This window comes from Pogona vitticeps, chromosome 4 (genome assembly GCF_051106095.1).
Source record: "Pogona vitticeps strain Pit_001003342236 chromosome 4, PviZW2.1, whole genome shotgun sequence".
NCBI lineage: Eukaryota > Metazoa > Chordata > Lepidosauria > Squamata > Agamidae > Pogona > Pogona vitticeps.
The window spans coordinates 113,880,160-113,908,112 of record NC_135786.1 but is presented as its reverse complement, the minus strand read 5'-3'; the positions used below and the strand labels follow the sequence as shown (position 1 = coordinate 113,908,112).

The 27,953-nt window shown below is 41.9% G+C and overlaps 1 protein-coding gene across 1 annotated transcript in view; it reads left to right on the top strand.

The window, feature by feature from the left end:
- The first annotated feature begins 2,323 nt into the window (after positions 1-2,323).
- The window catches only part of LAMC2 (laminin subunit gamma 2), a 64,196-nt gene continuing 38,566 nt past the window's right edge, over positions 2,324-27,953 (top strand). The window contains exons 1-4 of the mRNA XM_020815380.3: positions 2,324-2,687; positions 11,732-11,920; positions 17,451-17,586; positions 21,402-21,500. Coding sequence (XP_020671039.3) covers positions 2,603-2,687; positions 11,732-11,920; positions 17,451-17,586; positions 21,402-21,500 — 509 coding nt within the window. The 5' untranslated portion in view covers positions 2,324-2,602. The remainder of the gene's footprint in view (positions 2,688-11,731; positions 11,921-17,450; positions 17,587-21,401; positions 21,501-27,953) is intronic.

The following is a 27,953-nucleotide window of genomic DNA, read 5'->3' as shown; positions in this document are numbered from 1 at the left end:
GTGGCGTTACAATCAAACCAATGACATGGGTTCTTCAGCTAATATCTTCTCCTTCCTGCATTTCTTTTCCTGTTTTTAAATTCTTTTCCCATTTTTCCCATTTAAAAATTCACATTCTACAAAGACTCAGATAACTGGATTCAAGCTAAAGCATACACATTGATTGGGTCAGGACACGGATTTTCAACATTTATGAGCAATGCTGGTGTTTCTCAGAAGTGTTTTACAAGATCTTCAAGATCTATGATAGTAGACACTGCTCCCCTTACTATTATTGTCCTTGCAATGCATAACCTTAAAGGAATTTGAAAGACTGTTACTTCAATGGGTCAATAATCAGGTCTATGAGCTTAGCCAAAACCCCATATACAGAGTGCTCAATATAAAATGTTTGGATGATGGCTGCTACATCACCCTTCTTCTCTTCTCACTCCTCCCTTCTCACCACTCAGTTCCTCACTAAACTGTTTCCAGACCCTTTACTTTCTTTGTTTTCCTCTTCTGATTGTTGTTCAGCTCTTCAATACACTTCTCTGAGTTGGGGGAAATGGGCAACTGAGGCCAATTAGAGTTTGGTTATGAAGCTTATTGGGCTGGCTTTATCTTAAGCTAGTCACTAACTCTCAGCCTCACTTAAAAAAACAGCTCTGTGATAATTATATGGTATAGCCATTTACATTTATTATTTATTTATTTAAAGTACTGTATTTGTTTACCTGCCTTTTAGGGCTCACAAAGCAATCTACAGTAGACAGAATAACATGAAAACTTTATTTAAAATCAGATTTAAAACATTCTAGAAAAGTCATTTCTAAAACCAGAGAGCTGATGCTGCTGGGAACAACCCTTTTAGCTATCTGTCAGAAGCTCATTAAAGATAAAGCCAGCCTGACTTCCATCAGAAGTGTGCTCTGTAATAGGAAAGGGACTTTCCTGTTAGCACAAAAGAAAAAAAGTGAAAGAGGCTCTTATTTTCATTTTCACATTCTTTTATCACTCACTGAAAGAAAGGCTTGGAAAAGCAAACATTAGTGTTAGTGAAAGAGTGGTACATGAAAGTTTCACGTTCTTTTGTGTTTCCTTCCTTCATTTAACCCTTTTTTTCATCTTTCATATGTCAACTGTCCTAATATTTTGTCTCTGAATAGCCATTGTGATGTGATCTTTCTTTCACCCTTTGCATGTAATCTTTCTTTCACTCTTTGTATATCAACTTGCCTGATTATATTTTCATCTAATAGCATCACATGTGACCAAGAAGGGCTGTCAGCAGCCAATTAGAATGTCTGAGCAGGAGATGACAACTGAATTAGTAGAAGAGCTTGCAACTCGGTGAGGAGAACTCTCTATTTCCCCTTGATTATGTTTTCGATCTTTTCCTCTCAAATTTCTCTCTCTCTCTCTCTCTCTCACACACACACACACACACACACACAAATAAGCGCCAGTCTGATATGGAAACTCTTTCCTAAACCTCCACGGCCATTAGCTGCTCTTTTATTTTACTGCTTTATTGGCTTCATTCAGAGGCGAATCCCATGGAAAGGTTTTTACTGGCAGAACATGCTGTTAATGTTTTATCTTCCATTGCATTTCAGATATCCAAGCTACCTCTCACTCTTAGGGTGACATAACATGACAGGTACACCTGGGTGAAACTTTTTGTAGATGATCTCAACAGGGGCCTAAAGTAGCTTATGCTCTAGAATATGAATTCTAATACTGGTCTGAACTGACCATTAGCAAGTTCATATGATGGTTGTTTTGAATTTGAACATGTACACACTAGAATGCTTTAATTTGGATGAAATCCAGGCCATTGTCACATCCACTACCTATTCCTCTTTGTTTTTGTTGATTTAAAACCTGCAACCCATTAAGCCAGTCTCTCTTGGTTTGTTTACTTGACTAGCACTGTGGCTTTGCTGGGTGTTGCTATAGTTATCATAAGAATTATAATGCGAACAAATTCTTCACAAGTGTTCTTATTGGGCAAAAGTGAATGACTGCATGCCCCATTCCTTTAATTTCTGGCACAGTTTTAATAAAAGTGGTGTTATCTCCCAGCAAAAGCAGCTTCTTTATGCAATGACCTTTGACATCAATGGGTTTATGCTGATCGGAGGAAAATCCTTGCTGCAAGTCTGGTCCGTCCGTAGCTCCCTCTGGTTAGTGAGTTGGATATGGAAGATCAAGAGTAAAATCTCTCTCTCTTTCCCCCCTTTTCCTTATGCCACTTACTCCACTCCTTCTTGGGTTGCTGCCAGGGGCGTTTGCTGCTGTACTCTGTCAAGAACCGCCCTTACGAAAGGCTAAGAAGAAACTGTTGTCTCCCTGCGCTGCGCATGGGCTGGGTCCTCTTTTTTTTTTCCTTTTTAATTCACAAGGTGAGTCAGAGTGTAGGGAAGCTCTTTTCTTCCTTTCTGTAGTGATTCAGGCAGAGGAAGTTATAAAAGCCACCTGAAAGAAATAAAGAAGGCACAACCAAATCATCCACGGCTACAAATCCAAAAGAAAACCTTCCACCTCAGTGAAGACCTTTGATCTGGAAGAAAGTGAGATTGGAGCACCTTCCAAGGTGCATAGCCGTGAAATTCCAGGAATGCCTCAGCACTGGCTAGCCATCCTGGGCTGCCTTGCTATCTCTTTTCTTCTCCCTGCAGCTGCTGGTACCCGAAAAAGAGAAGGTAAGGCACACAAACTTAAAACCACCCCACTTCAGCTTGGGTGGAAGGATCTCTCTTAGAATCTTTTCATCCATGTTGGTTTTAATGAAGTGGCCTCTCCTCAGGCAGCTCTCTAAGCTGCTAAACAAATTCTCAGTGGGAGAGAAGAATTACTTGAGGGCTCTTTCTTTATGAGTGTGAGGGACTTTGTGGGTACTGGATAGAATTAGTTCCTTGCTGGCCAGCTTGCCACATGTGGATAACGTGGATGTCAGAACCACTTGTTTAATTCTCATAATCTCTGCTTTCTTCTGTCTGGACCCATTTTCTCCTAAACTTGCTCCCTCTATTTCGAGCTAGATATGAATGGGGAAGCACACACTGTGGTTGCCTAGCAACCGCAAGGGAACTTGCTGATTCTCTGTGCTACAGTGGATGGCTGGACTGATATGTGGTGGTGCTCAGAACAAGACCAGGGCTCAGTGAAATCAGGAATATGTATGCCATGTTTATTTTAGTCCCAAATGACAAGTAAAGGGACATTGACCCCCATAACTAAGACATGATTTAAATTAGATTATTTTAATTCATAAAGTAAATGTGTAGTCATTTGGGATCTTTAAAAATAATGTTTTCAGATTTTCCAGATTATTTTTAAGATATCTTTTAGAACAATGCAACAATCTATGAGGGTATCACTTCTTATTAATTATTCTAGATTTCTGGTCTTGAAGCAGATAAAGAAATTCAGATTTCAAGGTTTACCTTGTGAGCATTATATTATCTCCATGATCTTATGGAAATGGTTGAGGATGCTCCATGCTGGATTTGGTTAAAGCCTTTTGTATATTTCCACTATCATTGTTGTGATATAATTCTTCTAGGATTGAGTGGGCAAAATCTGGATTGTGTAGTTACACCAGTGTAAACTGGATCTGGGGGCTGTAAATTCTCAATTTAAGTGAATCGAAAGCTTCCAAGTAATCCCCACCACCACCACTACTCTCTAGAGCTTCTTTTGCTCTGGGGAAGCCCTTGAGAGCCTCAGGATTGGGGAGGGGAAGACTTTAACAGTCAAAAAATCTTCTCTGGATCACTACCACCTGAATTAATACGGTCACCAAGGATCTGGTAGTATTCTTTGACTATTAAAGGCTCCCATTTCTGTTCTGAGACTTTCCTATCACGAGAAATACTGGGTCTTAGCCGAGTTGACCCCTGTTGCCTCTCAGAAAGGCTCCAATTGTACACGCACATGCGTGCAGAAACACAGACAGAGTGCTGTATGGAAAAACAAATGTCAGATAAACCCAGCTCCTGTTCACTTACTAATACAGTAATGATCTTATACGCCTAATGGTGATCATGAAGTAGCTGAAATGGTACCAGTCATGTGCAAAATATATTTCACTGCTCTGTCTGCAGAGTTCAGTGAAAGGCCTGATGGTACTGATGAAGATGAAGTAGATTGTGTATATATACACATCCTGAGGGAGGCAGAATTCCTGGTAGAAAAGGAAATGTAGAATATGTGTTAGAGACATTTTTGGGGTCCAGAATATGGCTGAGCATAGATTGCCTATGTCCATTTTATGCAGGATGGAATAATGGATAACCTCAGTTTTCATGAGGTTAAGAGTTATGCTGTGATCATGTTAGCACATACATTGCACATAACTATGCACAGTTGCAAATATTTCATTATATTGTGAGGGTTTAGAAATTGGTACTTAATAGGGCTGCCATGTCTTACGGCACTGGCTGAACTCCTAGAGAATTGCTGAGCTTCTCCGGGTCTTCAGGCAGGCAAATGCATCTCAGGATAAGCAGTGTTGAAGGAGGAGAAAAATTAAATTGTGGCTTTAAAGGCTGGGTAACAATTTTCACCCCTTCCCAGCATGAAGGTGTTTGTATGTATGGCATGGCTCCAAAAGGCATAGTTCCTATCAGCCCAATTCCTTCTTCTCTTCTTGATCCTGACTTTCTGGTTTTGATGGTCTGACTTTGAGTCCATCATGCTTTTTAGGCCATAGCAGAGGTGGAGCATCAGCACTACAACTCTTGAGCCTTTTTGCTGGAGAAGTGCTAGCAGCAGCAGCACAAATAGTCTCTTGAATTGTTCAGAATGTCAGGTATTGGAGAAGGGGCTTAATGGGAATGCATTTAGATGAAGAAAAATAAAGCAGTAAGCAGAATGTGAAGCTCTGAAATGTAGGTGGGAGAGGGAGGGGATTTGTTTACTTGTTTTAGTTTTAGTTATTCCTTTCCTTCAAGGAGCAGGCTAAAAACTGCCTCAGTGTGATTGTGAGCAGATTTTCAACTTATATACTGGCTGCAGAAATTTAAAAAAAATTGTAAGGCAGCCACCTGGCAATAATGATAATCACCTTCCCTGGAGACCTTGCATGGGAAGAAAATTAATAGGGATGTTCACACATGCCAGGAAAACCTGGGTTCAAATACCGAATTGGCATGGAAACTCTCTATAGGGGCTAACAATGATAAACTATTGGAATACCTCAATTAATCTCACATATCTTAAAAGGCTTAACAAATTTGGAAGTAACATGGTGATACATAACCACAACTTAGGTGACCACTTGTATTCCATTTTGGAGAAAGAGTGATGGGATAGAGGGTCACACAAGGCTATTTCAGCTCCACATCTTGCATAAACACTTCAGCTTGTTTTATTTTGTTTTAACGTAGAATTTCAAGAGAAAATATACTTTTTGGAGGAAGTCCAAAGACTGATATGCATCTGCCTCTATCGCATGATGATCACCATCAATGTTGATATTAACCATTTGTATTTTCATAGCATACCAGACAGAATGCTTTTCAATGGAATCATCCCATAAATTCACTGCCACCTATCAAATACAGAGAAATGATGTACAGGGATGGGAAAACAGGCCCCTAGACCAGTGGTTCCCAACCTTGGGTCCCCAGCTGCTCTTGAGTAAAACTCCCAGAAATCCTGGCCAGAACAGCTAGCAGCAAAGGCTTCTGGGACTTTTAGTCCAAGAACGTCTGGGCATCCAAGACTAGGCCTTAGATCAAGCCTACACACAGCAAAGTTGATGGTGGGGAATCTGCTACACGTGTTTAGTTGCTGCTGATTTTCTCAAAAATCACATTATGCCTTTCTTCAAAACTTTATTGATTGGAAGAGCTGTGGCAGTATGAGCACAAATACAGTAGTGTAATATATACAACCCATGGAAAATAATTGAGGACCTGCACAGATTATAAATGCTAATATTTGTAAACAGGGTAGTTTTACTAAGTTTGACTGTATAATCCTTTGTGGTAGATGCACATTTCTCTTATTTTTGAAAGAGCTAGTTGAATGGTTCCAAAAACTTCAGCCCTGAGACAGTCACCGCAAACAATCATCATGGCTTCTTGCAATCCAAGAATAATTGGGACCTTCACTTGGGAACCATTTATTACTGGATCCAAAGTGAGTATTATACTTGTATGGTGTAAGTCTGGGGGCCTCTAGAGGTTTTGAATGACAACCCCCATTATTCCCAACCAATATGGTGAATGGCTCAGATGACTGGGGATGATGGGAGTTGTACCCTGACTCACCATGGGGTGGGGCAGACTGTTTAAAGTAGTGATTTTCCACTTCCAGTCATGCCAGGTATGTCTGATTGACACACACTTCCTCCTCCTTCCTCTTCTATGTACAAGTTCACTATGAAAGCCCATCTCAGCATTGAAAAACTCATTCCAAAAAAAACTCAACAGGCAATAGCAGCAACACCGGGGAGCGGTGTGAAATTCTCTTTTAAAAAGAATGCAAATACAGACTTGCCTATCATGAAGTAATTGCCTTCGAAGATACTCCTGACAAAAACAAGATATTCTTAAAAGCCCACAGCAGAATCAAGGTGTGATTGGGTGACGTAATCATAAACTAGTTGAGCTATCAGCAATTAAAATTGCTATCCAGTGCTCATTAGGTATGTCACGTAATTAAGCAGTGATTCTTCCTTTCTCCTACCTTTCTTTTTAAGGTAAGGGAAATAAAGCAAGGAGTGTTAAGCTTGAGTTATAGCACTTCTGAGCGGATGGAGGGGGTTGCATGGCTGAGCATTCCTTCATGAAAGAAGAAAGGATAGCACCTCAGGTCCTCGTCTCCCAGGGAGGGCATGATGGCAAGGGCGATGCTTAGCTGGTCCCATCAACCCAAGGATGACTGACTGTAAAAAGCATGCTTTGCTTTTCCCTGCTAGGAAGTACCAGTCGCAAATCTGTGATAAAGGGCAGAAAAAGACATCATAATTAAAGTGCATTTGTTCATGGAGAACCATGACTCAGACAGTCTTTCATGTCTGAGAAATTAGGCTTCAAAGGGATCCCATGTCTAGGTCCTGAAGACCAATCTCAAAACAAAGAAAATTACATGAGGTGAGAAAAGTGCCTGCTGCAGACCCTTTCAGCAATCTTCTGGTCACAGGATTTATAATATTGATTTCTGCCCTAAATATTTTTTTTCCTTCTCTTTCATCAAGCATTTTCTTCTTGTGCCATATTTCTTTTTGATTGTAAGTCTAAGGGTTGATTAATCTTTGTGAGTCCCTGAAAGTCTTTTTGAATCGAGTAACAGAGTTTTAAAAAATGTTTCCAATAGCGAGGAATGCCTACTACTAGATGTCTTGGGTGGGGAATCTCAGATGGAGAAATATTACTGTAAAGAGAAAAGTGGGGTTTTCTAGTTAATCCCTGAGAGGAGGAGGCTCGGAAATTGAAATCCCTATGTCCACTGCCTTTTTGTTTCAAATCACCTCAGCCCTTTTTTCACTCCACCACAAGGTTTCAGAATCAACACGTTTTGCCTGGCAGAGATGCAAGTGAGAGAGGAATCCCAGCAGGAACTGCAGGGTGGAGAAAATATTTAATGTCCTCTGCACCTAACAGCTTCACCATTGAAAAACATTCCACTACCTCAATGCTATCTTCCTCCAATAAAACAGACTGTTTTGATTTAGTTACATCTCTTTGCATGTCATCCTCTTCCCGAATATTAACATGCTGTACTGCAGCTAAAACTGTGCTCATGACCTGGGGTTCAAATCCCAGGTAGCCGGCTCAAGGTTGACTCAGCCTTCCATCCTTCCGAGGTCGGTAAAATGAGTACCCAGCTTGCTGGGGGGGCAATGTGTAGCCTGTATAATTAAATTGTAAACCACCCGGAGAGTGCTTGTAGCGCTATGGGGCGGTATATAAGTCAAATAAATAAATAAATAAATAAATAAAATGTTATCAGTCTTAAGACTTTAGATAGAGTCTGGAAGACCACCTTTGCACAGTGGCCTGGCACACATTTGTCCCTAACAGACTATAAGAAGCAGCAGGTGGTGAGAGAACAATGATACCTCTTTGAACGTCTGAAATGGGGCCCAGCCAAAACAGTTTGGGAGATGTCAGTGTTACAGAAAATGTATGACAAAGAGAATGAATGTGTAGTGTGCATAAACATATGGATATGTGTGAATGAATACCTTGGACAGTTCAAAAGAAAAAAGAACCTCCATGCATTACTGGTGGGTATTTTGAATGGTAATGTAAAGCATTACAATAATAGCAGGTTTCACTATAAAGTGGTATTTCTGTAGAAGCTGTAATTGGCAAGATCTGACAAGTCACTCAGTGCACTCTTGAAAGTCCACAGTGTGCTCCTGAGTAGACTCACTGAAGCTGCAGCTTTGAACCCCACCCTTTTTCAAAGGTGGCCATACAGATTCCTTGACTGAGCTAGGATTTGAACCAATTCTTTGCTTCTGGTTCAGCCTTCTATTCACTTGTGACACCAGTGATAATGAACACCACATCTATGCGCTGAATGACAACAAACTTTTAACTGACTGTCAATATGACAGGGAGCAGGAGCTAACCCTGCCGCAATTATACCCGCTTTTATCGTTCAGAATAATTCTTCCATTTCTATAGCATTTTTAAATATTCAAAATGCTTCTTCTAAGTATTTCAGCACCCTGATTCATTTATTAAATGTTTCAGTGACAGAACTGTAATGTGGAAATTGGGCTGAAATTTTAAGACAGGAGCAAACAACGTGTCCCTCCAGATGTCTTAGCAGTACAATTTCTAGCATCCTTAGCCAGATCAGCTAATGGTGAGGGATGGTGAGGTTTATGGTCTGACAATATCTGGAGGGCCACAGGTTGCCAACCTTGCTTTAAGCCAGGGGTGTCCAACCTTTCACCTTCCCTGGGCCACATTAGAAGATGAAAATTTGGTTTGGGCCGCATGGGGGGGCAGCCCTACCCGTCCTCCGCAGCCCCGCTCCAAGTGTGCTTACCGGTAGCTGCGATCTCAGACAGCAGAGGCTGCCAGCTTCAACTCTGGCAGCATTATGGGGCCGGGAGGGGGTCCACCTATTGATGGGGATGGCGCAATGCAGTCACACAGCCCCCCTCTCCCCTCCCCTCCCACTCCTTCCTTCCCTCTCCCCCCCCCCCCGTTGTGACGTGCCCCAGCTGCATTCCAGCCGCAAGTGCCAGCAGTGTAACTTGAAACTTTGGAATTTCTTTAAAAATAAAAAATTGCATTGGGCCGCATTATGAGCCGAACTGGGCCACATGCGGCCCTCGGGCCGCAGGTTGGACAAGCCTGCTTTAAGCAATCACTCAGTTTTCATCCTTCTTCGCCTTGAAGCCTTCCCAGGGAGTTTGGAATCTTTTTTTAAAAGGTTGAAGGAAACACACAATTTTGAATGATGAGCTTATCTGAGCCTGAGCTGCTGAGGCAGCAGGATATGACCTACTTCTGTAGAAATGGAAGGGACCAGCACCCAAGAGAGTTTGAGCAAACAAAAGAGGCTGCTGACAGGCACATGAGCGGAGGAACCGCCTTGGGCAGGCTGATAAAATCCCAGGTGCTGCTGCTGCTGTGGCTTCTGCTGCTGCTGCTGCCCAGCGAATGTGGAGAGGAATGAGATCAGCTTGACTTGGCTTGGCAGCCTTGGCAGCCCTGAATACATCCAATGTAGAGCAAACTTTCTGGTGCTTGGAATGCAGGCATCATGCCCGAACCTGATGGTATGTGTAGGCAAGCCAGCAGGGGTTTAGCTAAAGCAGCTGTTGGGTGCTCTGCGAGTTTGATCCTAAAAGCCTATTTGCTTCTAAAGCAGCAAAGCATTCGCTCAACAATGAACTGACCAAGCTACCCCCTTGGACATTTTAATGCTCAGGATTTGAGACGAGAGAGACAGATTGAGTCTTTGCTACCCTCAAGGATGATGGTGAACATTGGAATCTTCTCAGCATTTGCTATAGGTGAAGCAGAGTTTCTTTGCCTTTGATCTGGGCTTGTTCGTATTATGCATATCTGCACTTCTAGGATAATTATTAAGATTATGCTAATATAATGGGCATGTGTGTATATTCAAGCATTTTTGAGGGAGGAAAACCAACACAAATCCTACATTCAACACTAAAACCAAACCATATTATTACAGGTATGTGTGTAATGGGCCACCAAGTTAGATTCTACTTATAACTACCGTAAGAGGAGTTTTGGTGTAAGTGAGATACTTAAGGTGTGGTTTTCCAAGTGCCATCCCCCCACACATAAATTTCCATGGCCACATGTTACGAACTCATAGGCTGGAAATTAATGTTGCAGATAACCTGCAGTAAGCAAAAGGGCTCCAATCACACACCTGTTTTAATGCAGCAAAAACAGAGCTGCTGGCGGCCACCACCCTAGCAAGAACAGCACTGGCCACCACCCAGAAGTCTCCCAGCACTGGCCACCCAGCAACATTGTTTTTGTCTAGTGGGAGGTCAGCTTCAGCAGCTCTGATTTCACCCCACGTGGAGAAGATGAGGATTTTGCTCCCCTTCCTCTTTCACAGGGCTTGCTTGTCCATCCCTGGATGGCAGTATCTGGGGAGCACACATTGGGGCAGCCGTGATGGCAGGTGTCTCCATAGCCATCAAAATTTTCCCCGCTGTTGTCACGATGTTCCCCAGCTGCCACCATCCACAAGCTGCTCAAAAGACTACAAAGTTCTGTAGAAGAGGAAGGGCTCTCTCACCCAGCTGAAGCCCCCTTGTGCTTTAAAACAGCATCCAATTCACACTGCTTTAAAGGGCGGTGGGCTTACTTCAAGTGAAGCAATGAAAGTCATGTCATATTCAAAATGGTTCCAAACAAGCGTGTCATTCTAGCCCTTGGCAGTGACTCTGTCCACTGTACCACACTAGGTATCTATAGATTCTGTGCCATCAAGTCAGCACCTATAGCGACCCTAATAGGGCTGGCAAGGTGTACGAGATATTTAAGGAGTGACTTTACCAGTTCCACACACCTCCTGAGCTTCCATGATTGAGTGGGGATTCGAAGCCTGTTCTCCTGAGGCCTCATCAGCCACTCTATCCACTATATCACATTGGGTAGCCCTATCAATTCTATAGTTATCTACAATTCCATGATTTTATGCCTGAGCTTTATGGTTGTTGTTTTTTTTAAGCCATGTCCTTAGTCCTCATTACTGGCTGGGGGGAGGGGGAAGGCTGTATTCATATAGATGCATTTGTCCACGTTCATCCAAAGTCATGCTTTTCCTTGCTTTCTGTTGGATAAACTTCCCTGTACGTAAGGCCATGGAAGTTTTAATCCATTGTGGGAATAGCAGCTGGGCACAATTTACTGTCTGCCGGGACGTAAAAGAATGTGTCTCCTGGCTGAGCCTCCTGTGAGTTGCCACGATACTTTGTTAGCCAGATATTATCTGGATTCAGGGCCATTTCTCTGCATTCTCCTTATGCCTGTCTCTAAAACAATTGGCCCTGAATTGGTTCTCTTTATTTCCGACCCTTGCCTGTCCTGCTTCCGTGCCATCACAAAGACCCATCCAATGACATCAGAGGATTTTCCCCTGTGTCACTGGAAGGATCCACCCCTTAACATCAGATGTTGGTTTTGAAATCTCAGGGAAGGAGATGTGCCTGACTTAGTAGCCATAACACTAACAGATTAATGGCAAATAACCTCTCACGGTGAAATGTCCTTGCTCTGATTTTCAGCCTGTGATTGCAATGGGAAATCCAGGCAGTGCATATTCGACATTGAGTTACTCAGACGAACAGGAAATGGATACCGGTGCCTCAACTGCATTGACAACACGGAGGGAAATAACTGTGAGCGATGCAAGGAAGGCTTCTATCGCCAGCGTCATCAAAATGGCTGTGTGGCTTGTGGCTGCAACCCTACAGGTATGTGGTGACTGATGAGGTAAAAATGGCTTGAATCTTAGCCTGCTCAAGTTTGAAACGATCAGCTACAGTATCACAGCAGCAAGCAATTCTCTACAAAAGGACAAAAAACACCACAGCAGAAAAAAATGGCTTTTTGGAATGACAGGGGCCTCAGAAAAATTGGAAGCTGCAACACTGAGGTTCTAATTTGCTCAAAAATGCAACAAGTTTACGGCCCATATCGCCCCCTTAACCTATATACAACACAGCTTACAACCAGAATAAAAGTTGTCCCAAAATAATGCACACACTGAGACAAAAACCACGTGACTTTAGACCAACTTCAAAGCCCCTGATCCAGCTCCTGATTTATTTCAACAGTTTAGCTGCATCCTCAGGCAACATCAAAGGAGGGAAACAAAGAAGGCATGGAGACAGGGTGGGAATGGGGAACGAAGGAGGAAGAGAGATGGTGGGGAAATGGAAGAGATGTCAGTGTGGAAACTCAGTCTGAATTACTTTGAAGGAAAAGGGACTCCAAGTATGGAATCTTGCAGTGAGTAAATACAAATCAGTGGGGGGAAGGGGACTACAGTTGCAAACCACCCCAATCCAAGCCATACAGCTGGTCTGGATGACCACCAATTTCCGAGGTGCAAGGCTGATGATGAAATTAGCTGGGGGAATTTCTGGAATTTAAGCATGTTCTCCTCATGTCCCAAGGCCCCCTATATGCGTATGTTATCCCTTTCATAATGGAAACCCATGGGGGCTGAAGAACAAAAGGAGGAAATGCTTATTATTATTTTTAATTGCCATGGTTGATGACATCATTACTCTTATAATGCAAGGAAATTTCAGCAGTTTTCCTTAGTTAATTTTTTGTTGTTGTTGCTCCAGTACTTTGAAAGTTAATTTTAAATTTTAGTTGGATATAGTTGGAATTCCAGTGCCCAGAAAAATATTAACTGTTCTAATTAAAGTTTTTTTTAAAGTATTTACTTTCTTGCTATTCAAAAAGAAAGTAGGTTGTCTTTTAGATAATGGGGGCCAAATAATAGCAGGTTGAGGCAACAAGCAGTACATCACCAGCATATGGGTTTGGCAGAGAAAGACCCAGGATGTCCTTTCTTGGCATGCTCCATATCCGCACATATACATACATATCTGTATCACTCTTAGGAGGAAACCCAAACACTTGGGGCTTATGGGCACATCCAAAGTTACAGTTTATGGCACATAATCGGGTCTATACTAGCAAGTATGGTTGGCATAAGGTTAGGGGCAATTTGATAATGTTGATTTTCTATTGCGTTATAACCAACATAATCAAATTGGTTATGTTTCTATAGTACATACTTTTCTGTGGCAGAGTACAACCCAAGGTTTGTGGAATGTAAGAAAATATAACTAGCACACATTTGACATATTTATTTATTTATTTATTTATTTATTTATTTATTTATTTATTTATTTATTTAACATTTATATGCCATCTTTCTACCAAAAAGTAGAACATAAGGTAGCCTACAAACTTCATACAAGAATAATAAAAGAAAGTAAACCCAAATTTAACTATAAAATCAAGCAAAGCCAACCCCATTGTTAAAGATTATTAAAATCAAACAAATGCATTTAAACTATTAAAATCAACAAACAGTTTAATTAAAAGCCTCACAGAAGAACAGGTTTGGTTTGCTTAGAATATGAGCAGGTATGTAGTTAACACAGGTAGAGTATTTGAGCCCCACACTCTACTCTTAGGGGTGAGGAAGATGCACCCCACAGCATCCCTGGGTCACCCAGGATACTCCCCCCCTCAAAAGTAGGCACAATGACAAATCGAACTTCCAATGTCTGGTTCTGCAACCTAACTCACTGGACATTCATATACAAGGAAGCAGTTTAAGCTTCGCAAGAATAATAGGCTAATAAAATACTTCCCTTCAATTGACCCGAAATCTATCCAAATGTACAAAATGTATTACATTTCGAGCCTGCCTACCTTGTTTATGCCTGCTTCAGAATATGTACAACATTTTCACCCATGGGGCATCTGCAGTGACCAGATTCCAAGGGCCTATTGCTCTACCAGTTGAAGTATACCAGACACTCTCTTCTTGAAGAAGCTAAGCAAGTCCAGACTGTGGTGGTACAATGGCACAATGGGATCACACTTGTTGCAGACACATTTTAACAGCTTCTTTTTGGCATTTTTCACAGGGGAAGCCCAGTCATGTTGGCCAGCCAAGAGGGGAAGGAAGGAGGAAGAGAGATGGTGGGGAAATGGAAGAGATGTCAGTGAGGCTGTGAGATGGGAAAAAGAGATGCCTGAAATAACAGTTCTCTGGTTGCTTGGCTTATTCCCACCACGCCAATCATAGGGAGGCACCAGGCTTTCTCATAATTCAGTTCTGAAAATGTGGGAGCTGAAGGAAGCCTTGGTGTCATATAAAAAAGTAGAGGCTACTGATGTAATTTTTTTAAAAAAGGTGATGTGATGGAAAATAATGATGAAGTTCAGAGACACAGAGGTATGTGGTCTACTGTTTCCAGCTACACAGGTTCTTGCGGGGGGGGGGAGTAGCTGGCTTGCTCTTTTTTGCATGACACACAGTTGTGCACACTGGAACAAAGCAGTCCCCAACAGGGCTGGCTCTACTATTAGGCAGAGTGAGGCAGCATCCTCTGGTGGCAGATGCTTGTGAGGAGGAAGCAGCCATTTGGTTTGGGTTACTTTATTAAAATGAGAGGAGGGAATGTTCCTGTTTAGTAGATTCACACATAGTTCTGTGATTCATTGTGCCAGGGAGGTACAAAGATGCTCATTCTTGTGTTTGACTCTTCTTCTGTCTCCCACCTAGTCTCTTTGCTTCTTCTTCATGCTCTTATGAGTTGCTCATTATCTATGTGCATGTTCAGACTTGCACCTTGAGAGAAGGAGATTACTGTCTTTAACTTAGAATTGAGGAAAATAATGCTTGCTGCTGCTGATATTCCCCTCATCACCTTGATGTATGAGAATATGGAATCATAAAAATGCAGTGTACCAATAGTGTTATTATTATCACCACTGCTATTTATCTTAACCCATTTTGATGATGTAAAGACTCTAGGAAGAGTCAACTATATTTTCAGTATTATTATTGAAAAAAGCTAGGGGTGAGGTGTGTGAGGGTTCAGTAGTCAGCTCCATTTCTTTTTCAAATAAAGCACCAACTTTCCTTGGTTTAGAAACGGGGGTAACATTTATTGGGGTGTTTAACAGTGGCCCAGTATCAACAAAAGCATTCCAAACCTTCTCCCCTTTCGACAACGGGTCTGATGGGGGGTTCCAATATTCCATTTTGAAAGGGTTCCTACCGTGACTGTTCCAGGGGCCCAGCCACTCCAGTGGGGTATCAGGGTTCAGTAATAGTCCCTCCTCTCCTTCCAGCAGGGGGATGGTGTCCACCTCTCGAACGTCCCCCCAGTCACACTCCCCAGGGGGTTCCCCCGTCTGCCACGAGACTCCAGAAATTCCCTCTGTTGATTCTCCCATATTCTCTGTTCTAACCTCTCCATTCTTTTTCCACTCTCTCTCTTTCCTCTATTGACTTCCTCCTCCATTCTTTAGTTTCTTGCTCCCCCCAGTAGGATGGTTTGGGGTTGAGTTCTCGCTTCCTCCAGGCATCTGCCTCTTCTTTGGGGACTCGTAGTTTTTCCGTCTTTCCAGTCCATGGATCTTCCATCCAGATCCACTCCCAGCCTACTGGCAACTCTCCTTCCCCCTTTTTATATTCCCCAACCCTGCCTCTACTACTTCCCGCCTTTTTTCTCCCGCGTCCGCCAAGGTAGTCCCGGGTTCCATGATCTAAATTCCCCAGGTCATGTCCAGGAGGTCTTGTCTTCTGGTGTGAGGGAACTGGTGGGGTCTGGCTGTCTTTCTCAGTGGCTGGCGGGAGGGACAGCACTCCTGAAAGAGGGGTCTCTCTCTCTTTCTCCCTCCTTCTTAGAAGGCAACACAGCCTTTATGCCTCTCCCTTGAATCTGGCCTTTAATTTTATTTTTTTATTTTAACAGACAGAGGGATTTAGAAGCAGGAAATGGTTTTGTATTAATGCAGGTTTGCTGCTCCAACACACCTCGGACCACCTCAGCTGCCTGTCTTAGCTGTCACCAAATTTTAAACATTTCATGATGTCTTTTTCCATTTAAACCAACCAGTCAAGGCAAAACTTTAGTTTTCTATGCTACAGAGGAACAAGGATTTAAATGTTTGCTAGATGTCTTAGGTGTTACTTGCATGTATGTGTTATTTCATCAAATTTGATATTTTGAAGTCTCTAGACGCCGGTATTCTGTTAATTTGCTCCTAGTGTTGTGTTGATATTCTGAACCTCTTCATAGCAAAAGACCAGGAAGTACACTGTTTTTCTGCAAGGAAAGTTCTGTATAATAAGAACCAAATGTTCTGGGGTTCCTTCAAGGGAAGTATGGATGTGATCCATCTAATACATCCCAATAAGGTGGAACCTTGTCCCTAATCCATTGTCCTTGCGATGCTTGCAAAACACAGTACTTAACAAGAAGACTAAGGTATGCATTTTGTGGGTAAATGGGTACAATTGTGGTTTCAATGCTAGACATTAGATAGGAACACTGCACTTCAAATTCAAATCATTTGATGACACTGGATAAAATGCTGTTTCCCAGCTTGACCTGATTCACAGGATTATTGTAAGGACACAGTGAAAAACACTCCTGCATGTTGCTGTAAGATCCACAAGATTGGATATATGATTTTTTAACAATGCTCGCTTCAAGGAAGGTATGAGCACAGGCCTCGTTGCTTGTATTCTCATCTTCCTTTGGAGCTACTTATGCAACTGTTTTACATTACTTCACAGAATTACTTCAGGACCACTGTTTCCTTCGTGACATTCTCATAGTTGAATTAAACTTATTCTCTAATCTGAATTTGGTGGCACACTTCACTCTGAATGCCTTTAAAGGCAGTGGAAGTTACTCATCTTCTGGTGAGCCACTCCCTGTGTTTTAATGAGTCACTGATCTAGAGACCTATATCTTTAGTGGAGATAGTAAGTAAAAAAGAACCACAGAATCATAAAATGGTGGAACTGGAAGATAACTGCGCCCCACCGGGTTTTGAGATCCCAGCTGAAGCAGAAAAAAAATGGGCTAGAAGTAACATGATGGGACTCAATAGGACAATATATTTGAAGGGCAGACAGTTTTACCTATCTGTTTTCAGACAGCTTTCAAGAGAAGGGCAACCTTATTAGTGTATGAGTCATGGAGGGCATGTTGTATAACGGAAGGAAGTCCCATCATGTAACACATACAAAATGTTTTAAGGAAAGGATGTAACTTGCCTGTGATGATGCTATGTGGAGGATATTCTGCTAGACAAAGCTGGAAGAGTGCTATAATAACTCTTCCTGATTTTCCATCAGATTATCTTCAACCTAAGGAGACTCCTCAATCACCATTTCCACAGCAACCCAAATAGGCCTTCCTGCTTATATCCAGCATTTTCAATTCACAGGTTCTACCAGTGTACAGTGTGATAACCGTGGGCAGTGCCACTGCAAACCTGGAGTGACAGGCAACAAATGTGACAGATGCCAGGACAACTTCCATTCCTTTTCAGAGGCAGGCTGCACAGCTGCTGGGCAAAAACAGTAAGTGCCACCAGGTTGGTAGGACGGTTGTGCCTCTTTCCAGGATGCCAAAATTGTCTCATGGCTTGACTACACAGCAAGAGAAGTGCATATTCACTTGCATTAGCATACTGTGAAGTCCCACCACAGCAATTCATGTCTGTTCGCTTTAAACTTCAATCAAAGTGTTTGCAGTTCTACTCGTAGCCCTGCAGGTGGCACTGTTCAAATAACTGCATGTATAGACTAGACCAGTTGTCCCCAACCTTGGGCCTCCAGATGTTCTTGGACTACAACTCCCAGAAGCCTACACCACCACCCCTTCTGGCCAGGATTTCTGGGAGTTGAAGTCCTAGAACATCTGGAGGCCCAAGGTTGAGGACCACTGGACTAGACAGCCTTTTTGTTTGTTAAGTGGTTTGAAAAATAAAAAAATTAAATTAAAAAACAGCAGTGTTTCCCAGAAGAAGAAACTTTACCGAGAGAGAGAGAGAGAGAGAGAGAGAGAGAGAGAGAGAGAGAGAGAGAGAGAGAGAGAGAGAGAGAGAGAGAGGCTTTACTGGGCAGTGTGTGTGCTGGTACTGCCCTGTGTGTGTGTGTGTATGTGTGTGTGTCCGTGTGCGTGTGCGTGCGTGTGTGCGTGCATGTGTGCGTGCTCGTAACCTCAATGAAGTAAGAGATGCTTTGAGTGTGCACACACACACCTTGTCCTCCCTTTCTCCCTCAATTCAAATGATCTCTTTGAAAGGATTTGAAATTTTTAATAGTAGAAGGTTCCCTGGTGGATAGGAAAAGCTCCAGTTGGGCAGGGGGAGGGGGGAAACTCTGGACTGATTTGCATTTCCTGTTGCATAGTCTGATCAACAGGAAAAATATGAATCAGTCTGTCCCAAATCAGTAGTATTTTCTGCAGTTTTTGGTAATGTGGTTGCCCCTCAGTCTTGCAGTTCATCTTGCACATAAAATGTCACACAGTCGTTATTGAACTGTCCCACTTCTGGAAAGACTGTAGGTTTGAAAATTTCCAGTTGACAAGAACGACCATCGAAACCCTAAGAACAAAAAACAAAATGGAAAAAAAAAACCTTCCTTGTACAAACCAGACTAGGTGTCAGGAGGAAGGGCTTGCTTGATTTTGTTTTGTTTTTCATTTGGTTTGGTTTGGTTTTGGGGTCAATATTTTGTTTCCGTGAGGAGCACTCCGATCTGAAACCTTCCCACCCTCCGTCTGCAGAGTGCAGTTGAGGAGGAGTTGGCCCATGTAATCTGCTGGTAGTGGGATGGGGCTGGCTAGCGATGCTCGAAGACTTGGACCTTTATGAATTTGGATATGAAGTCCCCTGATCTGCCCTTGCTAGGCTAAAGGGCAGATCAGAACATAGTTTTCCTCTGGATTTTGTACCTCTCTGAATGTTGCCGTGCAGTTGTTGGCTCCAAAAAGAGAAAGGAATACATCTGCGTCCCTGTCCTGTTTCTCTGCCCTTTCACCGAGGGATGAAGCATAGAATGAAAACAGATGAGAGGCTGGTTATCATCACAATTAGAGGAAGATAAGATATTTCTAAAGGCATAGCCGTGTCTGTCTGTCTTGGCATGTTGATAAAATTAAAGAGGATGGGGGAGAAAATGCAGGAAGAAGCAAAGTAGAAAATGCTGTGGCAGTTTCAAGACTAAAAAAAAAATGAGGAAATGGATTTTGTATCCTGGAAGCTCTCAATGAAACAAATCTGTTGTTCTACAAGATGCCATATCACTTTGTCCTTTGCTTCCCTCTCTCTCTTTTGTTTTTGTTTTAATTTATCCTTCAAATATTCGTTGCTTCAAAGTATTCTTGTCTGAACACTTAACCTTTAAACGAATCCCATGGTTGTCTCCTGATAATCAAAACAAAAGCAAGCTACTTTGCATCTTGTTGATCTGTGGAAACATGGGGTAGGAAAAGCAAATGTTAAGGCAGCTCAGCTTCTAATTACAAAGCCGCACTGTCTGTGTGGAATCCTTTGCTAAGTGATCTTTATGGGAGCCCTGCTGTCTGAGTCCCCCAAACAGCCAGCTGGCTAAGTAGGAGAGCCTGGGAAATTAAAGGGCAGAAGAAAGAGCACCTCATGCAAATGCGTGGGGGGGGGACGTCCACAAAACGGTCTTCTTACATCGGGGCAAGATGCTAAGACGGGGGGGGGAGAGGAGAAACAACCACCCTTGATTGCTTGTTTTATAAATCTCTCAAGAAAGATTCAGCTCATGAAAGAGGAATGCTGATCTTTGAGATGTGTCAGCATTTAAACCTTTCCTTGATAACACTGGACTCCGGCCTTCTTTTTCATAAAACGCTGCAATAAGCTAGCCTTCTGAACAGGTGCCTGTTCTTTCCTGTAGATATGTTCCTATACCAACCCTTTTTCTGTGTGTCTATCACTAATAGTTCACTCAAAGTTAGGGTGGCCATGTGTCCTCTCTTAGGAAAGTCAGTCCTCCATTTGAAAAACTATCAGAGGACTGCTGTCTTTTTGAAGGTGTTCTCCATTCAAAGGGCTCTCTGGCCAATGTCTGGATGAAAGAGAAAGAATTCCAGGGGAAAATCAGTGGCCTTGAAGTTGCACATCAGTACAAGCAGCCTGGAAACAGACTCAGCCAATAGACAGGTTACCTGGTTGCAGTCTTTCTCACTTATAAAAGCCATGCCTAATTACATATCTTTACACCTGAACATGTGCAACTTTACCTAAATCTTTTGTCCTCCTTTTGGTGGTGTGTAAATGCTTCCCCCCCCTTGTAGTCCAACAAAGAGGGGCAGAAAAATGCCACTTGATCCTTGTAGACATTCCAAAGACAAAGGCCGGTGATGGTGATACATTTATTAGACTACTGTACTTAAAAATCACAACCATAAACTAACTTTTGACTCTGCATGATTCTTCTTCAAGCTGGGGATACATCTGGTCAGAGATTATGGAACATTTTTGTTTTTTCTGCAATGGCCCCAGTTCTGATGAAGAATTGTATGGAGTTGAGAGCTAGCTTATGTTTGTAGGGTTGTTGTTGTTGTTGTTTTAGATGTCTAATAAAGATATCATCCAACCTACTGTATATGGTGGACTTGTAGAGTAGTGAAACAGTATTGGATAGCAGTACATACTCTGTTACAAAAATACTGCTTTGTAGTGTTCCATTAACCCCAGAATTGTTTTTACTGAGCATGATACCAGACAATATAGATAAAACAGAGAGCTACCTAGTTATATATATAGTCACTGCAGCCTGAATTCTTTATGCTGAGAACTGGAAGAAATCGGAGATACCGAAACAAGAGGAACTTATTGAGAAGATATGAGAAGCGGCAGAAATGGATACTCTATCAGAAGTGCTGAAATACTGTCCAAAAGGCAACTGAACGATGGGATTTATTATACAAATGGCTTCAGTCCCCAGATAGTGCTTGAGTAACATAGATTTAAACTAAGATGTAACAAGTTGAAAGCTGGAGGGTATTCAAATTGTAGAAAGGCGGAGAGTCGACTTGATATCGCAACATGAATAGATTGGATGATTGTACATTTTGTGTTCTCCTACCCCCCCTTTCCCCCCATATCCCCTTTTGCCTTCTGTATTCCTTACCTTATTCTTAGTTGTCAAAATATAAATAAATATTTTTTTTAAAAAAAAGATATCAACCAACCTAGTCGTTGAAGGGAAAGCAAGGGGGATACAACTGGGTTGAGTCCCTATATCAGTCATGTTATATTAACTTCACATATACTGTATTGAACTGCTTATATGTTCCCATATTTAGTAGGGAACAAATTTGGAAAGAATCTCTCTCTTTTTTTTTTGCTCAGGATTTCCTGGTGTAATTGCAATCCAGCTGGAAGTACAAGGAAGTGCCATTCAGGACGCTGTGTCTGCAAGGCAGCAACTACAGGAGATCAGTGTCAAAGGTGAGTGCAGAAACTTGGTTTTATATAGCTAAAGATATGCTATCCTCAAAGGATCCACAGTGGATCAAATCATTGTTTTGTTTATCATTCAGAGCCACAGAAAATTATAGCATTTCTCTCTGATCCACCAGGCATCAAGGCTATATGAATTATGTTCACTAGGCAAGGATGGAATCCAGAACATAGTACTGAGATTTTGGATGCTGAGAACTTCAATTTTCAGTGAGCAAGAATTCAGATTTCCACATATTTTGAATGCTGGGCTCGTAATGTCTGATTGGGCACAGCAGAATTCTAGGAATTGAGAACCATCAGGAATAACCCTCCGTAAAGGAGTTTCCACTAGGAGAAGGTGCCAACTTTACTCCCCAACTTCCACCACTCTGAATTATAGGCTGCGTGAAACCTGGAGGGTGCATGAGTGGGTAACTATTAGCAAGCTAGATTTCCTCCTATCCCCTTATTTTGGGACAGAAGTTCATTTGGCTGTGTTCCTTGAGACTTGCACACCAGACTGACCAGGTAGTACACCCAAATAATAAAAGTAACTAGCAGAGCTCCATGGCTAAGGCACTTTCTTAAGACAACTCACCCTTGTTTAACACAGGATTCATACTTGGGTAAAATAACAAAAATATTTATTTATAAAATATAAAACGTATAAAGCAACGAAAGATGTTAAATTGTACTGTTACAAGGCAAAGCACTCTTGGTCAGCATCTACAGTGTTTTTGTTGTTCTTTAGTCATTAAGTCGTGTCCAGCTCTTTGTGACCCCATGGACCAGAGCATGCCTCCCTGCGTTTGGTCAAATTCATGTTGGTAGCTTCGGTGACACTGTCCAACCATCTCATTCTCTGTCTTCTCTTCTCATGAGACGGCCAAAGTATTGAAGCTTCAGCTTCAGAATCTTCCAGTGAGCACTCAGGGTTGATTTCCTTCAGAATGGATACATCTGATCTTCTTGCAGTCCAGGGGACTCTCAAGAGCCTCCTCCAGCACCACAGTTCAAAAGTATCAATTCTTTGGTGGTCAGCCTTCTTTATGGTCTAGCTCTCACTTCCATACATCACTGCTGGAAAAACCATAGCTTTGACTATGCAGACCTTTGTCGACAAGGTGATGTCTCTGCTTTTTAAGATGCTGTCAAGGTTTGTCATTGCTTTCCTCCCAAGAAGCAGGCATCTTTTAATTTTTTGGCTGCTGTCACCATCTGCAGTGATCATGGAGCCAAAGAAAGTAAAATCTGTCCTTGCCTCCATATCTTCCCCTTCTGTTTGCGAGGAGGTGATGGGACCAGTGGTGATGATCTTAGTTTTTTTTATGTTGACCTTCAGACCATTTCTTGCACTCTCCTCTTTCACCCTCATAAAGAGGTTCTTTAATTCCTCCTCACTTTCTGCCATCCGAGTGGTATCATCTACATATCTGAGGTTATTAATATTTCTTTTGGCAATCTTATTTCTGGTTTGGGATACCTGCAGTCCGGCCTTTTCCATGAAGTATTCTGCATATAAGTTGAATAATCAGGGGGACAATATACAGCCTTGTCGTACCCCTTTCCCAATTTTGAACCAATCAGTTGTTCCATATCCAGTTCTAACTCTTGTTTCCTGTCCCACATAAAGATTTCTCAGGAGATATATAAGGTGGTCAGGCACTCCAATTTCTTTAAGGACTTGCCATAATTTGCTGTGGTCCACACAGTCAAAGGCTTTTGCGTAGTCAATGAAGCAGAAGTAGATGTTTTTCTGGAACTCTCTGGCTTTCTCCATAATCCAGCGCATGTTAGAAATTTGGTCTCTACGATTAGTTCCTCTGCCCCTTTTAAATCCAGCTTGTACTTCTGGGACTTCTTAGTCCACATACTGCTGAAGGCTACCTTGGAGAATTTTGAGCATAACCTTGCTAGCGTGTGAAATGAGTGCAATTGTATGGTAGCTGGAGCGTTCTTTGGCACTGGCCTTCTTTGGGATTGAAATATAGACAAATCTTTTCCAATCCTTGCTGGCATACTGAATGTAGCACCTTAACAGTGTCATCTTTTAAGATTTTAAATAGTTCCACTGGAATGCCATCACCTCCACCGGCCTTGTTGTTAGCCAGGCTTTCTAAGGCCCACTTGACTTCACTCTCCAGGATGTCTGGTGTAATTCCTCTGCGTGTTCTTCCCACCTCTTCTTGATGTCTTCTGCTTCTTTTAGGTCCCTGCCATTTTTGTCCTTTATCACGTCCATCTTTGTACAAAAGGTTCCTTTAATATCTCCAGTTTTCTTGAAGAGGTCTCTGTTTCTTCCCTTTCTATTATTTTCCTCTCTTTATTTCCACTGTTCATTTAAGAAGGTCCTCTTGTATCTCCTTGCTATTTTTTGGAACCAGCATTCAATTTTCTGTAACTTTCCCTATCTTGTTCCCTGTCTTATCCCTATGGTTTTTGTTGCTGCCTCCTGTGCAATGTCACGAGCCACCAGCCATAGTTCTTCAGGCACTTTCTCCACCAAATCTAGTTCCTTCAATCTGTTCTTCACTTCCACTGTATATTCATAAGGGGTTTGGTTTAGATTATACCTGACTAGCCCAGTGGTTTTTCTTACTTTCTTCTGTTTAAGCTTGAGTTTTGCTATAAGAAGTTGATGATCAGAGCCACAATCAGCTCCAGGTCTTGTTTTTGCTGACTGTATAGAGCTTCTCCATCTTTGGCTGCAGAGAATATAATCAATCTGATTTCGGTTTTGCCCATCTGGTGATGTCCATGTGTAGAGTTGCCTCTTGTGTTGTTGGAAAAGAGTGTTTGTGATGAACAGCTCGTTCTCTTGACAAACCTCCATTAGCCTTTGCCCCACTTGGTTTTGAACTCCAAGGCCAAACTTACCTGTTCCTTTTATCTCTTGACTCCCTACTTTGGCATTCCAATCCCCTCAAATGAGAAGAACCTCTTTCTTTGGTGTCACTTCTAGAAGGTGTTGTAAGTCTTCATAGAATTGGCCAATTTCAGCCTCTTCAGCATCTGTGGTTGGTGCATAAACTTGGATTACTGTGATGTTGAAAGGTCTGCCTTGGATTCATATTGAAATCATTCTGTCATTTTTGATATTGTATCCCAGTACAGCTTTTCCTACTCATTTGTTGACTTTGACGGCTACTCCATTCCTTCTATGGGATTCTTGCCCACAATAGTAGATATGATAGTCATCTGAATTGAATTCACCCATTCCCGTCCATTTTAGTTCACTGATGCCCAGGATGTCAGTGTTTATTCTTGCCATCTCCTGTTTGACCACATCCAGCTTTCCACAGTGTTAGCAACTCCAATAAAAGCTGTCTAGTTTTTCTTATTTGTAGCTATCTCAACTAATGATTATATTGCCTCTAAGTGATCATGGCTACTTGTCTCCATCAACCATCCCTAACAGTCTGAAGGGATGAAACATACTCTTTCCTTCTTCCTCTCTTGACCCTCCTTTCTGTTGGTTGAAAAAGCAAAATAAAATCATCTGCTTGGATTGTTTTAAAAAAATCACAATACTATAAATTCTCTGGTCTTTAAGGAAAAAATTAAAATGCAGTACCAAATAATTTGAAAACCTGAATCATTCAGTTGAACTATTTTATTTTAAGCAGGAAAAAAAATATATAAAGCTCAGAATATTCTGGAAATATAAATACAAAATTTGAATGTCTTTTGTGTGCTGTTGGGAGAGGTTAGCCCCAGCCCTACCTCGTAAATGCCAGAAACACCCCAGAATCTTTCCAGTCACAGAGAGAGGTCCAAATGGTCAGATTTGTTTTTCCAGGATGCTAGCATTAACCATCACACTCACGTTCTTCCTTTTGAAGCATAAAAGATGTGACAGGTTTAATCAGAAGCAGAAAAACATGCTGACGATAACCAGCATTTGTTTATGTTTATTGCAATGAAATTCCATCTTGCCTTTGGTGGAATCTCAAGGCCTTTTCATGTGTGTAACAACCCTGGGAGGCTGGTTTAGGACCACTAAACTAAAATCACGCAGTCATCTTCATGGCTGAGTAGGGACTTGGGCTGTGGGGGTGGGGCAGGGTCTAACATCAGTATGAGGATCCCCCAGATGTGATTGTATTGCGTCTTTTGTCTGCCTTAGCCATCAGAGCCCAGTGGCGAGAAATGCTAGGAGTTCCTGTCCAGCAGCATCTGGAGGCCTGTATTTGCTCACTCCATTCTACTACAATACTTTATAGCTATTTCACTGTATTGGCTCTTTACAAAGAGCTGGAGTAGTTCATTTTGTTGCATGCTGAAACAAGTAATATATGGGTGCAATGAGTGTATGCATCTTATTCATTTATTTATTTCACATGTACTGTATGTATATGCTCCCTTTCTTCCAGTGAATTCAAGGCAGTATGTATGGCATTTTATCTTCACAGCAGCCCTGTGTAGTAGGTCAGATGGAAAGATATTGGAGGCTCATAGGAGTGGGGAAATGCTCAGTATAATGAGTTTTGGGCATCAGGTATATAAAATTATGCATTAAGATTGGGAAGAAAAGAATTTGAAATGTGGAGCTTCTGTGTTCTGCTGTTGTGTAGTTCTGCTCTGCAACAACTGGGGCTTATTGCAGTTCTTGTTTGTATACATGCTCCGATCTGTTTCCATTTAGTAAGTGAAACTTCCCTTAATCCAATCTCTTGCCAGCTCACATTAGACGTTCTGAGTTTAATGTTTCCTGGATAAATTCCTGCCTCTTCTTTCCTTTTGATTTTTTTTTAAGCTCAGGGCCACTTCCATGCAACAAGCTGAGTTTCTACAGAAGAGGCCAGGAGCCTCTGTCTGCCAGACTATAACAAAGTGTGCCCTCAGGCTGAATTGCACCATGGCCCATGCTCTCACCGATTACAGCTCATTGGGTGCTGAGCCCTGTCAGCACAAGTGAACCTACATGGTGAGATCCAATCCAGAACTGTGTTAAACCTTGGGTGTGTTTGGTATTTTTTTAAATCAGACACTGTGAGACATATATGGAAGCTTCTCCTTGATGTGGAGATCCAAACTATGCTCTGAAAGGAGTTTTATGTACATATTAGGTTATTCAGTTTCATCAGACTTCAGCATTACTTTGATACTATACACATTCCAACCTTAGAATTTAAATATAAGAGATCTATTCATTTAGTTACATGTCTCCCAATGACGTGGCTCAAGCCAGCAAATAGCTCAAAAATGTATATATTTAAAATAATAATCAATTAAGATATTAATAATAAATACAATTACACCTAATTAATATTTTAAAACCACTATTTTAAAACAACTAAAAGAGACAACATGCTAAAATATGTTAAATTCCCTATTAATAACTCTAGGAAATTCACATATTAAAAATCAGTTTAAAAAGGAAGGTTTTCTCCTGCTGGCAGAAGGACTGTAAGAAGGGGGCCAACCTGGCCTCATGTGGGATGGAATTCCATAGGCTAACAGCAGCCACCAAAAATGACTTCATTTGAGTTGTCCCTAAATGGTGGCAGGACATGGAGAAGGCCCTGCCCTGAAGATCTCAGAGACCGGAGAGGATTGTAGGGGGAGATATGGTCCTTCCAAATAGCCCGGACACAAGCCACATAGGTTAGAAACAGCACTTTGAACTGGTTTTGGACATGGACTAGCAGCCAGTCCATGTTATAGTAACAAGGGAATCAATATGATTCCTGTCACCGGCTCCAGGCAGCAGCATTTTGAACCAACTGAAGGTTCTGAACCATCTTCAAAAACAGCTCTACATAGACAGCTATTTGCCAGGAGGTGATGGGACCAGTGGCCATGATCTTAGTTTTTTTGATGTTGAGTTTCAGGCCATTTTTTGCACTCTCCTCTTTCATTTATTTATTTTATTTATTTATTTTATTTATATCCCGCCTATCTGGATGGTTAAGACCACTCTACAAGGTTCTTTAATTCCTCCTCACTTTCTGCCATCAGAGTGGTATCATCTGCATATCGGAGGTTGTTGATATTTCTTCTGGCAATCTTAATTCTGGCTTGGGATTCCTCCAGTCCAGCCTTCCGCATGATGTATTCTGCATATAAGCTAAATAAGCCGGGGGACAATATACAGCGATGTCATACTCGTTTCCCAATTTTGATCCAATCAGTTGTTCCATATCCAGTTCTAACTGTTGCTTCCTGTCCCACATATAGGTTTCTCAGGAGATAGATAAGGTGGTGAGGCACTCCCATTTCTTTAAGGACTTGCCATATTTTGCTGTGGTCCACACAGTCAAAGGCTTTTGCATAGTCAATGAAGCAGAAGTAGATGTTTTTCTGGAACTCTCTGGCTTTCTCCATAATCCAGCGCATGTTAGCAATTTGGTCTCTAGTTCCTCTGCCCCTTCGGAATCCAGCTTGTACTTCTGGGAGTTCTTGGTCCACATACTGCTGAAGCCTACCTTGGAGGATTTTGAGCATAACCTTGCTAAC